The sequence below is a fragment of the Sebastes fasciatus genome, chromosome 7 (genome assembly GCF_043250625.1).
Source record: "Sebastes fasciatus isolate fSebFas1 chromosome 7, fSebFas1.pri, whole genome shotgun sequence".
Lineage (NCBI taxonomy): Eukaryota > Metazoa > Chordata > Actinopteri > Perciformes > Sebastidae > Sebastes > Sebastes fasciatus.
Genome location: NC_133801.1, coordinates 13,886,036 through 13,902,133, shown reverse-complemented (window position 1 = coordinate 13,902,133; position 16,098 = coordinate 13,886,036). Strand labels below are relative to the sequence as shown.

Sequence of the window (16,098 nt, the reverse complement as noted above, 5' to 3'; positions counted from 1 at the left end):
GAAGTAACGGAACAAGATAGTTCCTGCCGTCAACTTCCGGTTTCGCTTAACCCTCCTGTTGTCCTCGGGTCAAGTTTGACCCGTTTTCAAACTTCATTATATCATAAATATGGATTTCTTTAATCTAATTGCCCCAAAATAACATGGATGGTTGCCTACTGTAGCCTTTGCAAAAAATATGTATTGGCCACTACTTTCGTTGAATTGTGGGTGTTTTATTCAAAATTGACGAGACCACAGGTGTCATTATGTGCTGCTATTAACACATGTTTTAAATGCTTTCAAAACAATATTCTGACTAAAAGTTTACATAAACCAGTATGTGATAATCCATCAACATTACGTTCCTCTGATAATAACTATAGTCAAAATAATTCATATTATCTGCTTTTTTGTTTTTTACTAAAAAATGAGGTATAATTTCACTGAAATTAGGTTTATTAACCTTAATTTCCCCCCGAAAAAGTGTCAAACTTAATAATTAGGAATGAAGTTGGCCAAAAAGGTGTAACACAACATTGGGTGATAGTTTATACTGTATGCTTTATAAACAGTCAAACCAGACTAGATCTTTTGTCGACCAGACAAAAGTTGCACGGTCGACAGGAAGACGACAGGAGGGTTAAATCCATTTTTGGGGTCAGGGCTTTTTAGGGAGTCTGTTCCAAGTAGTGATGGGAATTCCGTCTCTTTTTAGTGAGCCAGATCATTTGGCTCAGCTCACCAAGAAGAGCCTGCTCTTTCAGTTCAACTTTAATATTTTCATCACCTGTATTCTCATGTATCTTTTGTAGCCTTCCTACTTCCATTTTGATTGCATTTATTTCCTTTTGTGCTTTTTTCTTTTTCCAGGTTGCGGATTATATTATTTCTCCACGCATCATTGCTTTTGCTGCTTCCCATAGTACAACCGGTGTCACTTCTCCATTGTCATTGTTCTGAAAGTAGCTTTGTATAACTTGTTGAACTCTGTCCCTGAATCCCTTATCTTCAAGCATTTTGGTGCTTGTATCACTATTTGCAGGATTTTTCTACTATCCGCCCCACTATTAACAGTCCGGTTTGTTAAGCCACTTATATTATATAAGGAACAGTCATTACTACGTAGTGGACTACAATAATGTTGCTCTGATGTCGTGTATGTACTGCAAAGTACCCATTTTTGATCGGCATCGATTCAAGATTCAAGAGTTTTATTTGCCATTTGCACCTAAGTACATTGAGTTCTGAGCAGTTTACACCGAGTCAGCTTTAAGAAAAGAAAAAAGGTAGAAAAGGCACAAGGTAATTACAGTACAAAATAAGTGGCACATTCAACTCAACACAATAAATAAATAAATTATTAAAACATAAAGCGCCCTCAGTGTAGTCAATAAATAAACTAAACTACCCTCTGCATAGGAACGATACCCCCAGAATACAAATATACAGTATATATGCTCCATGACCATGTAAAAAGAACTTGTAGCTCTCATAAAAATATATATATAAAAAATATATATATATATTTCAGACAATTACACAGTGGAAGGCAGAATATTGCACAGCATTTCAGTCCATTCAATTCAGGTGTACTGTGTGTCAATAATGGTATGGATGATCGATGGCGAAATTGTATTAGTATTTTTGCTGTTACCAGTTACTGTATATTATTGTATCTGTAGTTATCAAATCATGAAGTTATATGAAAAAACATGACTATAAATGGAGAGCACAGGAGGTGACTCGACAGAGGACTTCCCCAGGGTGGAGTCCGACGGTTAGAAAAGGACATGAACTATCTTGTCTGTTAAAAGAGATCTTTGATAGTAGTCATGACAGTGCACAGACCGTTACTCGTCTTTGTTTAACGCAACAGCGTCACCATGCGGATCAGCATCGTCACTGCAGCACTATGAGGCGCAGGTCTAGGTTAGGGTGGTGTGTTTATAATGCTTAAGTTTTTGATGTAATGCGGCATTTTAATTTCAGAAAATACCACAAAATAAAACACGCAATGTAGGCGAAACCATGTAAAAAGAAATTGAATTTGTTAATAAAGAAAGTTATTATTAGATTAAATAAATCTGGGATAGTTTATATATTATATTATATCATAATTCAATGATATATGAGTTATTAGAGGAGGAGTGAGAAAGGTGTAGGGAAATATAAGTTTAACTTCTACCTACTCCTTTTCGGACTCTATTACTCTTGTTTTGTTTGTTATTATTTTTATTTATTTTTATGTTCGAAATAAAGTCTTTCATTCATTCGTTACAGTACAATTTTTTCTTATGCCTAAAAGAATGAGAGCTGAACGTGTTAGTCCTCTGCAGAGATTATGAACAATTTCCATGGACTAATCTCCTCCATGTACATGTTTGAAAAGATACTTGCCATTAGACTCTTAAACACATGACTTATTTACAAAAATCAAATGGAAATACTTCAAATCCTTAAGCAATAACCTACAGATGAAAGTAATGTATCAAATATTGGGAAAAAAAATCTAGATATCAAGTTTATATCCACATACATTCATCTTTCATAAGAGCATACACAATAATGTGCAATAGTCATGATCCAAAAAATGCACATGAACAAAGTCATGGTGTATACGTATTACTTTTTATTACAGATGAACCACATATTATAACAGACTACCAAGTAAACCAAATGGCAATTGTATTATTTACAAGGACAACCAGATATCAGGGCTATTTTGTGCTATGGACTGCTGAACATATCGGTTATTATCCAAGGTAAGCTCTGGGACGCTTCGATTTCTGTCTGATACAGTGGAAACCTGGATCTTACACCATACGTCACACTTTTTATGTGGAGAATAAGGTTTATTTTGTTCTCCTTTGTGTGGTGGAACTGACATTTACATACCCAACAGCAACAATCCTGTTTAGTGCACTTTTGGACTAATGTTTCATAAGGTGGATGGTGACCTTATTTTCCTTAACTTTCTCCCTACAATCCGTAGCAACTCTGTTATCCATGAATGAGATGTACTATATCTCAAATTATCTCTTAAGTAGATTCATGCCACTTTCCTGTTCAACTGCACTGCCTTTAAATTACGTTCTGCTGCAGCATAAGAGTTGTTACTTAATTAATTACTGCCGACGGATTGTATTAATGGCTGCTGATGCTGCTGTAGTGGAGAGAAGTCGAGGGGTCTGTGGTTCTCAGTGTAGCCGTAGAGTTTCCGGAGGGCCACACGAGCTGCCTCTTCCTCAGCTGCTGCGAGTGTCTCTCCTGGACCCTGAGCCAGGAGCTTCTTGTCACTGATTCAACACACGTAAACAAACACCAAAAAATAAGTATACTAGGCAGGTTATACACAAAACACTTTCAACCATTAAGTCTATTATGAATTATCTGCATCTCACTCAAACTTCAACGGTGTAACTTGTAATGTAACTTGATTTTTTAGGACATCAGCTCTTAAATATTTTTTTTGACAGTAGATCACATACCTGTACAAGCCGACAAAGTATAGTGGCAGGACGGTACTGGCTCCAGCAGACCTGATAAGGCGAGGCTCTGGCAGTGGAACGTTCCTCTTAGTAAGCTCCTCCACCAATAGTCCCATGGGGTTGACAACTGTCCACATATCAAACAGGTCCTTCCCTATCAGCTGAGTGCCCAAGAAATCCTACGGAGAGGGGAGAAGAAAAAGGAAAAATGTCATACTACTGCACAAACAATGGAGCCAACTCAAGAGCCTTAAGATAGACAAATTATATTTCCTTTAAACTAATTATCGAGTACCCCAAAATACTCTTTGCGGCAAGCCTCTTACCCTGAGAAACAATCCAGTTTGCTCTGCTCCGCTGCTCTCCTGTAGAGCACCAACTACCGCCATGAATGTAGAATGAAGCACATCATCAGGAACAGGACACTCTGCACTCATGGTTAGGTCTTCAACACCGAGATTTCTCGCTACATAGGCCACAACCGCTGAACTCGTGAGGTTCCCTACGACACTCTCCACCCCCTCACTCGGCAGGCTCGGGAAACTGGCCCTGCACCAGTCGGTTAGGACGCTTTTAGTGAAACCCACTCCCTTTTCACACAGCTGAATGTTATCTTTCAGAGCAAGAGCGGTGGCCTCAGAGTCCACGCCTAAACTCTGTCTCCTCTCTTGCTCGGCCCGCAAGTAACAGGGATTGATGAAGGCCGTTTTCAGTACCTCCAGGGAGAAGTTTTCGTGGAGGCGGGTGCTGAAAGCCTGAACCTCAGCATGGAAATTCCATTGAGGCTGTTGAGAGCTGAAAGAAAGTCAAACATGGAGTTAACTCTGAGTCCTGTCTACAAAAATATTCCAAACTGGGTCTTACATACTTGGGAAAAATGTTTTTTTACTTCTGACTAGTGCTCTAAGTACGTGTTAAAACTGACAGACATTCTTACTTACTGTACACTAGGGTTAAAGGGGAACTACGCCCATTTTCAGAATTCATACATGTAATTCCTATGGTCTATGACGGTCCAAAAATATTAGTAAACACGAACAACTCTCTCCCAAATCCAAAAATTAGAGTGCTAAAACTCAAATTTGAAATGTAATAGCGTATAATACGTGGAACTGCTCCACAGACAATGAATTTGGAAAGATGTTATAGATGAGAGCACCCAGGGGAGTGTATGGGTACATTTTCTGTTTCACAAATGACAACAATACAATAGAATAAAGCTCATTTGGGTATAAAAAAAGAAAACAAACATTCTGTGGGTCACAAAATCAGTCTCTTATTCATTGTCATTGGAGCAGCTCCAGACGTTATACCCTAAGACATGGGTCTGCAACCTCCGGAGCCACATGCGGCTCTTTAGCTCCTCTCCAGGGGCTCCCTGTGGATTTTTAAAAATGGAAATGAATAACTGTTTTTTTGTTTACATTTTCATTTTTATTTATCATTGTTGTAGGTCTATGGTACAACGGGGTGGAGCAGTTCCACGTATTATACCCTATTACATTTCAAATTTGAGTTTTAGCACTCTAGTTTTTGGATTTGGGAGAGAGTTGTTCGTGTTTACTAATATTTTTGGACTGTCATAGACCATAGGAATTACATGTATGAATTCTGAAAATGGGCGTAGTTCCCCTTTAACTCTAGTGTACAGTAAGTAAGAATGTCTGTCAGTTTTAACACGTACTTAGAGCACTAGTCAGAAGTAAAAAAAAAAATGTGCAAAGCATGTAAGACCCAGTTTGGAATATTTTTTTTATTCTCGAAATCTCAGATTTCGAGAATAAAGTCATAATATAACAAGAAAAAAGTCAAAAGTTCATGAGACAAAAAGTTGAAATATGAGAATAAAGTCACAAGTTTATGAGAGAAAAAAGTTGTAATATTATGAGAATAATGTTTAAGAGAAAAAATTCATAGTATTGTGAGAATAAAGTCAATATTATAAAGTAGTAATTTTACGAGTTATTTTCTTTTTTTCTCGTAATATTATGACTTTATTCTGTAAATCTCCGATTTGTATTCCCTCAGTGTGACCCTAATACTCCATAGTACATTGCTCTTTGTCCCTCCCTGTGCATTAGACTTCTATACTATATACTTAGACTATAAACTGTGTTACCTTCATCACAATGCTCAAATGTTTTGCAGCTCAAGACAGATTTTTTTATTTTTACTAAAATGTCTCTTTTGATAGTAAAGGTCGCTGACAATGTGTGTAATGTAATTATACTATTTTATACATCAAGCCTACTCAATCGGCTGAGATGAATACAGCCACACAGACTCATGAGTGGCCTTGAGATGCTCTCTAGTGAACTCTGGTGTCAGCCTCACCGTGGTTTCGGTGCTGGAGCTCCTTCCAGCTTTAACTTCTTCGCCATGAGGTGAGTGTACGCTTTCATCCACCGCTTCTTCTCTCTGACCTGCGACAGCGACACGTTTCTGCTCACACGCTGACAGTGAATTCCTAATGTTATCATCGCACCACGATTCAGTAGGAATCCGGACGCCATGTTGACTGCTACTGACAGCAGCAAGAGTGTAGCAGCTTAATCTGTCCGAAGCGGAACAAGAAACAACATCCGGGCCTGCCAGACCGTTCCGTTCCTATCAGGGTAACGACTGGAGCGTTACCATGGAAACAAACATAAACTAGCGGACGGAGAGGACTGAGGAGTGAAATTTACGGGAGAAAACATCACTAATTATTACAATTCATATACAAAAAATAAGTATAGATTATTTCTAGTTCTCCTGCTTGTTAGTTTGATATATTTTTGTGATGATGTCTGCTCCTGAAGTCCAGGAAACGGTGCGAGATAAAGTGGTGACTCAAAAGGCAAGTGGAGATGCAGACATAACTTATTCTATCAAAGATGAAGTTGATGCCACGATAAAGGATGGACCACAAGAAAACAATGAGAAAAAGCTGCATTCATGGCCACGAATGACCAAGAAGTTCCTGAAAGAGCACTGTAAAGAGAACAAACTTTACATAACACCTCACCTGAATGACACACTGTACCTGCATTTCAAAGGTTTATCCTTCATTGAGAACCTAGAGGAGTACACGGGACTGAAGTGTCTCTGGCTGGAAAGCAATGGGCTTCAACGCATCGAGAACCTGGAGGCCCAGACTGATCTGCGCTGCTTGTTCCTTCAGCAGAACCTCATCTACAAGCTGGAAAACCTTGAACCTCTCACGAAGCTCTGCACCCTGAATGTGTCCAACAACTACGTACACACCGTAGAGAACATCTCCTGCCTTCCTGAGCTGAGCACTCTGCAGATAGCCCACAACAAGCTGGAGACTGTGGGGGATGTGGAGCATCTGAGTCAGTGTCTGGCCATCAGTGTGCTGGACGTGTCCCACAATCTGTTATACGACCCTGAGATCCTCCTGGTGCTCGAGGCCATGCCAGAGCTGCGAGTGCTAAATCTAATAGGAAATGAGGTGGTGAGAAAAATCCCAAACTACAGGAAGACCATGATTGTGCGTCTCAAGCAGCTCACCTTCCTTGATGACCGCCCCGTGTTCCCAAAAGACAGGGCGTGTGCAGAGGCCTGGGCGGTGGGAGGGCTGGAAGGGGAGCGTAAAGAGAGGGAGCAATGGGAAACAAGAGAGAGGAGGAAAATTCAGGACAGCTTGGACGCCATGGCGGAGATTCGAAAGACAGCAGAGGAAAGACGACGCCTACGAGAGCTACAGGAGACAGGTGAACTAATTTGTACTGCCCTAGTGCGCATACACAGAATACATTTGCTTTTTAAAACAGTATGATCTCATTTCAGGGGCTTCCACCACTCCAGAGACTCCATGTGAGGAAAATGACACCCAGATTGTGACTTCATCACAAGGAGAGAAGATCCAAACCTTTGTGCAGGACTGCCTGGATGCCCATGATGAGTTCTTGCAGAGCTCATTAACACATGGGCCCAATGAGCATCAGCCAAACTGTGAACATCTAGAAGCAGAGCAGCCAGGTCAAGGTTTAGGCGTCCAGGGGGAGCAGTTAGAGAAAGATGACCAGGAGGATTCACAGTTAGAGAAAGATGATGAGGAGGAATCACAGTTAGAGAAAGATGACCAGGAGGATTCACAGTTAGAGAAAGATGACCAGGAGGATTCACAGTTAGGGAAAGATGATGAGGAGGAATCAGAGTTAGAGAAAGATGACCAGGAGGATTCACAGTTAGGGAAAGATGATGAGGAGGAATCACAGTTAGAGAAAGATGACCAGGAGGAATCACAGATAGAGCAGCCCGCAGAGGAGAAAGAGGGGGTGAATCCAGAGCACTCAGCACAAGAGCAAGAAAGTATTGGAGGAAAGATGCTACAGACAGAGAAAGTAGAAAATGACAAACAACAACAAAACCAGCAGTTTATGAGTAATAAAGTGGAGAGAGAGCAGGCAAACATGAGTGAGAATCAGCCTTCTCTGGTCAGGGCAGCTCCTCCTGAAGCAGGCGATGTCGTACCAGCACATGCTCCCGGACCACTGGTTACAGAGCTGGAGAATGAAGACCAGCTGGAAACCATTCACCTCCCACCTCATCGCTCACTACGTATTGATGACCTGCCTGATCTGGAGGATGTGGACACAGAGGACTTCACGGCAATGTTCTCATCTTCTCAGCAAGTTTTCAAGCCTAGAATAGAGGTCATATCAGGAGGCAGCGATGAGGAGGAACCTATCGGGAATCATAGCGAGGGCATCCCCACCTTTTGTCAAGATAGAAATTCATTGTTCTTAATGAGCGGCTGCAACAAATCAACTGAGGTCTCTAACGATCCTTCATCATTAGTGTATCCAGAAGATGGGGATACCCTTCAGCCACTCATTTTTGAACCAGCAAAGCAAACCTCTTCTCCACCACGCTGCCTGATTGAGGAGCTGGAATGATGTTTCTCAATGTTTTAGAGTATTTTTTGTCAGATTAAAGTGACCAACTACAGTCTCACATGTCTGTCTCAATGCTGGCAGGCAATAGACCCATTCGTGTGAGAGCATGAAAAGCTCACAAAGGCACAACTTTATTTTTAAAAATGAATATTTAGCTGTTTTTATTGTGAAATATAATTCTTTGTCTGACATGTTTCTGTTTAAGAATTTCAAAGCCATTTTATTTATATGGTTGTTAATTGTAACACTGTGAAAACAGAATAAATCTTACATGATCTGTACATTTTTCTTTCATGGTTTCCTTTAGTGGCAATAATAGCTTTATATCTTCATATTAGGATAACACCGATGTTAATGGCTAGATTTGAATTCTTTTGAACTGATTGCACACTAACTTTAAAAGGACCAATATGGAATACATTTAATGTAATAAATCATAAACTGACCATGATATGTCATCAAAGATTAAGGAAACACGCTAAATTGAAATACTGGCTTCTCCCACAACAAATGCTGCAGCCATTATGTTCTCCTTTGAAATTTCCATTCCGGGCGGGAACATCTGTTTTTGTTTTGGATCTGTGTGATCCTGACCACTGCCCATTTCAACACCCCGTTGCCACATATGAAACAAACTGGCACGCAAACCACAGCCTTCTGCAGCCATGGGAGCAAGCAAATGAACTGGATCAACAGAGATAACATAACAGGAGATTCTACCCGACTTGAAAAGCCTTGGCACATCTCTCTGTGGTCCATTAGCATTAGGCAGAAATTATGCTTAAACAATATAACCAGTGTAAATTAAAACAGAAAAAAACGGAGTAAAATGTGAGAGACACATTGTCCTTCTTCACATAACAGCAACATTATACTGATGCATCAATAAAAACACAACACAACACATCATATGTATGGTTTTACTAAAGTGATTTACATTTCCCAGTTCAAGTCACATATTACTCTCCCCCTAATAAATATTCAACATGTTACATTCTCCACATTTCCAGCTCCATTTTGGTAAACTATGCTTCACTGTATCTCTGGATGACTTCCTTCCAAAGCTCTGAGTGACACGGACAAATATTTACAACAAGTCATGCTTAGCATCGAGCAAAAAGATTTGAAATAAAAACTAAACGTGAGACAGGGTGAAAGAAGAGTAAAAAAATAAAACTGTACATGTATTAAATAAACCAAATCAAAATAGAAGCCCTGTGGACAGCAGACCTTGTACACATGTAGCAAAGGCGTTCCTCACACAGGGACTGAGTGCAGCGAGAGGCTAACATTTGACACATAGAATAAGGGATAGTACGTTCTTCCTGTCACGGTGATGGCAGAAACACGGGTCGGCTCTAACGTCGCAACCACACCCACGTGTTGACGAGCCAGAAAGCTACGGTGACGGAGTACAGGATCATCTCTCGCTTTGCTCGCTCCTTGTTCTCCTCTTCCAAATGTTGGAGTCTCCGGTTCAACTTGATGAGCTATAGATAAATAAAAGTAATAAAAAAAAAATGTTTTCTCAGTCACAAAGGTTTTTACGATTAACTCTCGTGGCACAGGATGGAGAAAGTGTATTTATTAAGAACTAACCTGACGTCGAAGCGTTGTTGCATCAACCACAGTCATGTCATCAGGCCCTGAATCCAGAGTGGCTTCATATGTTGATAATGTAAGCCTGGAAAAGAGAACAGTCAGTTTGAGAATTACATTATTCAACCACAACGGAGTGTATAATTTACGCAGCACATTTTAGATAATAGAGAAACAATAGCAACCTAATTTTATTCGATTTTTCTACCAGGGCTTAATCTTATTTCTTGACCCGATATGAGAATGAATGGCAGGAGAGGATGAGGAAAAGGACAAAGGATCAGGATGAAGGTTAAGTGCCAGGTGGAGTTACCTGGAGTCATGCAGGGGGTTGGAGCTTGAGGCCGACCCCCCTCGCAGTGATGGTTTGCTACAGAGGTGGGGGAAAATAGGGGTTGGGAGAAGGGAGAAATAAGAGAGATAGAGCAGCATTCACATCGCACAGTGTTGCATACATGCACACACCTCGCATGTCCTTTGCATAACTATACTTTTTGTGTTGTCCTGGATCTTTCTAGGCCTTTTACAATGTAATTTAACAATTTAAGTGCTCTTAAATTATGTTTTTGTTTCATTATCCTTCCTCTTTGGTTTTCAGAAACTTTTCCCCTACCAAAACATTTCCTAAAGGGGATCGTTAGCTTTCTTCCAAAAGGAAATCTAAACTTTGACAAGGCCTAAAGTGGTTCAACTCCCACCAACACTTCCACCTGAAAGTAGGTTCAATACAGTTCCAAACTCTTTAAGAAAGCCATTGATTTTGATTAATATATGCTGTATTAATATTGTTACTGATGCCTAGTCCATACGTACACGAGTATTTATCCACACAAGCACGGTTTTAAAAAAATCTCTGTCCAGACGAAATCGCAATAACACAATTGAAGCGCTGTTAGGGCCAGTGGGCAGGTTGGGCCACACACACACCGGTGATGGGGTCTGTGCCGTGGGAGCGTTGCATTGGATAAAGAGCAGTGACCTCCGTAGCGCAGTTTGACGTCTCTGTTCCTCAATATGTGGAAGTGTAATTATACATTTATGTATAAACATTTAAAAGGTCCTGTTAGCAGTTTATTTGGCCACGTCTGCCTTTCATGGATGTATTTATGCTGCTGTTGCACAACATGTTGCCTCATTAGTGATGCCTCACAGAGGAGGTTTGGGTGTGGATGAAAAGGCCAAAATGCACAAAAAAAGCAATTTAAAAAACAAAATACCCGTGTACGTGTGGACAAGAATGTTACAAATAGTCAGTTAGAGCTGGTCATGTAAAGCTTGAGACAAACACTCTCAACCTTCCAACATAACTAAGGGCCAAACAACATTTAAGAAACACCACCCCCTTCCTCTAAAAACAGGAGAAATCAAAGTAGATTTAATGAGACTTTGAGGAAGTAAAGACAACTGATGCTGTCAGTATTGCCCTCTCTGACCAATATCTAGTAAGCCATGTTTTTTTTTCTTAAGCAAAAAATGACCGGATGATCGAGAGGTCACCTGCGAGGATTCTCGTCCAAGACCTCCAGGACCTGCTGGTAGGCCCGACGTGTAGTGGACTGGATGAAAGATAGAACACCACTAGCGCTGTACAGGTTGTGTTCTTCTCCAGTCACGGTGAGAGGGGGGCAAAGGTGGACAGTGGCTGGGGGGGGCGGGGTCGCACTGCTCAGTGGCCACCATTAAGAGCAGCCAATTCAGAGGAAAAGGGAAGAAAAAGACAACAGAGGGTAGAAAGGAAGGAGGAAGGAGAGGGAGAGAAATAAGGAAAAGAAACCATCCTCAACTTACTGATTGTGTAAAAAATTGCAACCGAGTTAAAGTAAGTAAAAGTAATGTTGCAATAAGAGCAAGAGATTTAACCTGCAAACCACTAATAGTGATTTACTAACATATAATACACCCAACAAAAAAACAGAAACGGAGATGTGAACTAAAGGCAGTGGCAAGCAAATGATTCTAATCTTGATTAGATAACCACGGTCTTGTTTTTGTGGTGACCTTATCAATAGTACCAGGATACCACATGCAGTTGTGTTGAGGAAGGTGATCGGGACATGAAGTGTTTTTTGTTGCATAATTACAAAATTGTTAATACATGCAAATGCCAAATCCCAAACTAATATTTATATCTATTTATATTTTTTAACGAAACAATAAAGCTACAGAGCACACACGGTGTAAAGTAGGCCTACATTCAAATAAGTACAGTAAAATGTACAGCACAAATGGTTTTCTGTTGTGTTTTCTTTTGTTTCCTAAAGTGTTGTTGAGAGGCGAGTGTGGTCTTTAAGTGGATTTATACACTGAATAGCAATATTTTCGATCATTTTCCAGTAATCCTGAAATTATTAAACATTTCAAAATTTGGAAATGATCAAAACTGATTAGTACATCCGATGTTTAAAATCATTGTGTTAATGGATTAGTGTCAGCGACGAAAACAGCCGAGTTCTGCATCCAACTCAATGAAAGCAGCAAAAATTCTCGCAACTAAACGGCAGTGACAACGGACAACCAGCTACGTCACAAAGACAAAGGGACACAGAAAACAGAACCAAAAAGAAGATGCTCGTGCATGCATATAGGAGATAAGATGGAGCTGGCGCCAAGCTAATTATGGCATATCCAGATCAATACTCACCCAGAATCGTTGCGCATCAGCTGACTGTTATGACGGGCAGCTGCATTCTCACTGGCTGAACGCTCCCGCCGTACTCGTGCTTGAGGCCGCAACTACAAAAAAATGATGACAACTGATTTAGTCAAGTTTACTGTAAGGAAATTGTGTAAGTCAATGAGTAGATTGACAATGATGCAGTGACAATTTATTGCATTATCGCTTACCACTTCCTCACTGTCTGGAGCTGCCCGCTGCTGCTGCTGCTCCTGCTCCTCCTCTTCCAGGAAGTCCAGGGGTCGATCACTGAGGGTGAGGACTCTGGGTGGAGTCTTCAGTGATAGGGTTTCTAGTGGTGTTGACTGGATTAGGTCCAGGTCTCTGGGTCTGGGGAACTGGGGGTCATTACTGTCTCCTGACAAAGGAAGGTGTGAATGAGAGATTCATGCATTATTTGTAACTTTTAAGTTAAACAATGTAATGTGATTTGAATGCTGAGGATGAATGACTTCAATCTTCACATGTATAGTGACCCAACATGCCAGTGTGCCTAAAGACTTGTTTAATTTTAAGTCTTAAATAACTGACATGACAGAGTCCTGAGCCACTGATAAGACAGATAGTATCTGTCAATGGCTGTAACAAAGCCACATAAAAGCTATATTACAGTCAGCTGACAAGCACCAATGATGCACAGAGTTTGTGTGTTACAAAATACTTTGAACAGCACAGAAACCACAGCCCTACATTGACAAAACAACATACTAACCTGAAATCACAATTCTCTCTGGGACTTGCATTATGACACTGTGGGGAACCTCCTGAGATCCAAAATTAAGGTCCTCGTGACTTTGAGGAGCCACTTTGAGCATCTCAGGGATACGCATCCTCTGGCTGATCCCCTCGGTGTACTCCAGCTCATACTGGATACGGTTCATCTCCGCCATCTCTGCCGTGGGGGAAGGGAATGCTGCTCCGTTCATTTTGCTGTGACAAATTATTTGTTCAGCAACACAGTGCTACTTATAGCCACAGAAAGGTCACAAAGGGCATGTCAACACGAGAGATTCGTGTGTCCGATAGTTTCATTTTCAGTCAAGCTAAACTCGTCATGCAGCATACCTGTGCATCTTTCTAAACAGCTAGATCACATAACAAGAATCTCTTTAAGTATCTCAGAAAATATTGGTGCAGCTGATGAGCTAGTCAGGAGCTAGAGATGGATAATTTCTCATGACACCATCATATGATGATAACTTGGTGCCTTAGGACTTGTGCAGACACACAAATAAAGAGGTTACATGAACTAATCTGGCAACAATGTTGACTGTATGAGATAAGAGCTGCTACAGCTGCTGCTCGCATTACAGGATAACATCATACTGTCTGCAGGACAGATAATAATGCACTATACTCACTTTTTTAATAGTCGTGTATCACAGCTGTTACCCTGCACTATATTCACTTTTAAAAGTACTTTCATGTCCTTGTATTTTTATATCTTGTATATTTTTTGTATTTTGTACTTTGCACTACTAACTTTTTTACTGCCTTTTTACTAACATGTGTTTGCACTATGGAACTGTGATGCTGGACACAAGAATTTCCCTTGGGATAAATAAAGTTACTATCTATCTATCTATCTATCTATCTATCTATCTATCTACTATTGATATTATCTCTAGTGTTGATATGTATATTTACTGTTCCTGTGCATTGTCTGGATTACCTGCTGCTGGAACACAATAATTTCCCAATTTGGGATCAATAAAGTACATCTATCTATCTATCTATCTACCCATCCATCCATCCATCCATCTAATACAGTATAGTTACTTTAACATGAATGCTAACAATGCTAATACCAACATTGCTGCATATCAGGGCTAATACTAGTGAAGCTACAGTAGTTATTTGATCACCTTTTTAAACCATTAATCAACACTGGCAGTAACTGGTAAACTGCTGTTTGTGATTTAAGTAACAAAACAACACGACCCTGAAGCTAACGTCAGTTCAGGTCAGACAGCTAGCACATTAGCATCATTTCAAGCTAGCGTCGGTAGCTTCTGTTTCTTACCTTTTGGTTTGTTGCTGCTGATAGCTACCGCCAAAGAACACTATGTTAAAAATCTAGAAGTAAATGAAACGTTTAAATACACTCCGAATGGCAGAGTTAAGTTGTAGTATTACAGAAGATGTAGCTGTCAGACATCGTTGATACGAGAGGAACCTCCTCTCTGCTTCTTCTTCCGGTGTCTGTCCTACAAACAGGAAGCAGCCAAGCTCAGGGGGAGGAAGTGACGTCACTTCAGCGAGTGCTGAAATTAAAAACCGATATATATATATATATATATATATATATATATATATATATATATATATATATCTATTTATATATATCTCTATATATAGAGATATAGATATATATACAGTATATATATATATATATATTTATATATATATATATAGATGTATATCTAAACATCTATATATATATATCTATATATATATCTCTCTATATTTATTTATTTATTTAAAAAGGATCCCCATTAGCTGATACCAATGGCACCAGCTAGTCTTCCTGGGGTCCGAAATCATGTACATTAATTTATCACATACATACTATATACAACATCATATTTGTGTTACACCAATAACACTCAAATTTTCAAACATATATAAATTTCAAATTTCAAATTCATACACAAATCTTCCACAATTTTTGTTTAGCCTCAAGGCCCATCATCAGGGAAAAAGGAACAAAGAAAACAAAGAAACCATACATGACCAACACTGGACTATCGATCAGCTGTTTAAGTAATGTATTCGTAGATGGTATTTGAATGTGGATTTGTTAGAGGATTGACGGATGTGAAGAGGTTATATATATATATATCTATATATCTCTCTATATATTTATCTATCTATATATATCGATATATCTATCTATATATATCTATATGTAGATATAGATATATATAGATATAAGATGTTTAATTATATATCGATATATCTATCTCTATATATCTATATATAGAGATAGATATATATAGATATATATAAGATGTTTAATTTGGTCCAAGTTTATTTGTTTTTTGGTTCGCTGTGTGCAACCAATAGGGGAGACCAATAGTTTGATTTAATCTAGTTTATTAATGTTATCTTAATATAAAATGCTGTAGGCTGCATCCTACTTTTACTGTCAATGTATTGCGTACTCTATTTTTTTTTTATTTTTCATCATGCTTCATATTGTAGATATTCTTAAAAGTATTCTATTTTTTTAATTGTTATTTATTTATACTATGCACCTGTTCTTTTTGTATATACTTTTGCTGCTGTGACACTTCATCAATAAAGTTTGTCTAAATCTAATCTAATAGGCCTATTTAATGTAGAATGTATTTCTTGATATATATATATATATATATACACAATAAAACATATGCACTAAAATCATGTCCTATCCTCAGATCTATTTTGTCAGTGTGGTAGTGCCTATTGG

At 39.3% G+C, this 16,098-nt stretch overlaps 3 protein-coding genes across 9 annotated transcripts; 1 reads left to right on the top strand and 2 right to left on the bottom strand.

The window, feature by feature from the left end:
- Nucleotides 1–2,590: 2,590 nt before the first annotated feature.
- mrpl44 (mitochondrial ribosomal protein L44) lies at nucleotides 2,591–6,050 on the bottom strand. The gene is made up of 4 exons (XM_074641738.1): nucleotides 5,805–6,050; nucleotides 3,797–4,265; nucleotides 3,471–3,649; nucleotides 2,591–3,278 (listed from the first exon to the last, which is right to left on the bottom strand). Exons 1-4 carry the CDS (start codon nucleotides 5,981–5,983, stop codon nucleotides 3,104–3,106), a joined length of 1,002 nt encoding a protein of 333 aa, XP_074497839.1. The 5' UTR covers nucleotides 5,984–6,050; the 3' UTR covers nucleotides 2,591–3,103.
- A 60-nt stretch (nucleotides 6,051–6,110) lies between these two features.
- On the top strand, nucleotides 6,111–8,507 carry dnaaf1 (dynein axonemal assembly factor 1). The gene is made up of 2 exons (XM_074641731.1): nucleotides 6,111–7,186; nucleotides 7,263–8,507. Exons 1-2 carry the CDS (start codon nucleotides 6,253–6,255, stop codon nucleotides 8,372–8,374), a joined length of 2,046 nt encoding a protein of 681 aa, XP_074497832.1. The 5' UTR covers nucleotides 6,111–6,252; the 3' UTR covers nucleotides 8,375–8,507.
- A 773-nt stretch (nucleotides 8,508–9,280) lies between these two features.
- Nucleotides 9,281–14,896, bottom strand: mffa (mitochondrial fission factor a). 7 transcript variants are annotated; one of them, XM_074641740.1, is made up of 8 exons: nucleotides 14,784–14,896; nucleotides 13,360–13,577; nucleotides 12,818–13,005; nucleotides 12,615–12,706; nucleotides 11,471–11,635; nucleotides 10,287–10,343; nucleotides 9,974–10,058; nucleotides 9,281–9,864 (listed from the first exon to the last, which is right to left on the bottom strand). In XM_074641740.1, the coding sequence occupies exons 2-8, from the start codon at nucleotides 13,571–13,573 to the stop codon at nucleotides 9,733–9,735; spliced, it is 933 nt and encodes a 310-aa protein (XP_074497841.1). In that variant the 5' UTR covers nucleotides 13,574–13,577; nucleotides 14,784–14,896; the 3' UTR covers nucleotides 9,281–9,732. The 7 variants fall into 7 exon arrangements, with proteins under 7 accessions (XP_074497841.1, XP_074497843.1, XP_074497840.1 ...); XM_074641742.1 differs by having other exon boundaries at nucleotides 13,360–13,539; nucleotides 14,784–14,895; XM_074641739.1 differs by having other exon boundaries at nucleotides 14,671–14,851.
- Between the last annotated feature and the right edge of the window lie 1,202 nt (nucleotides 14,897–16,098).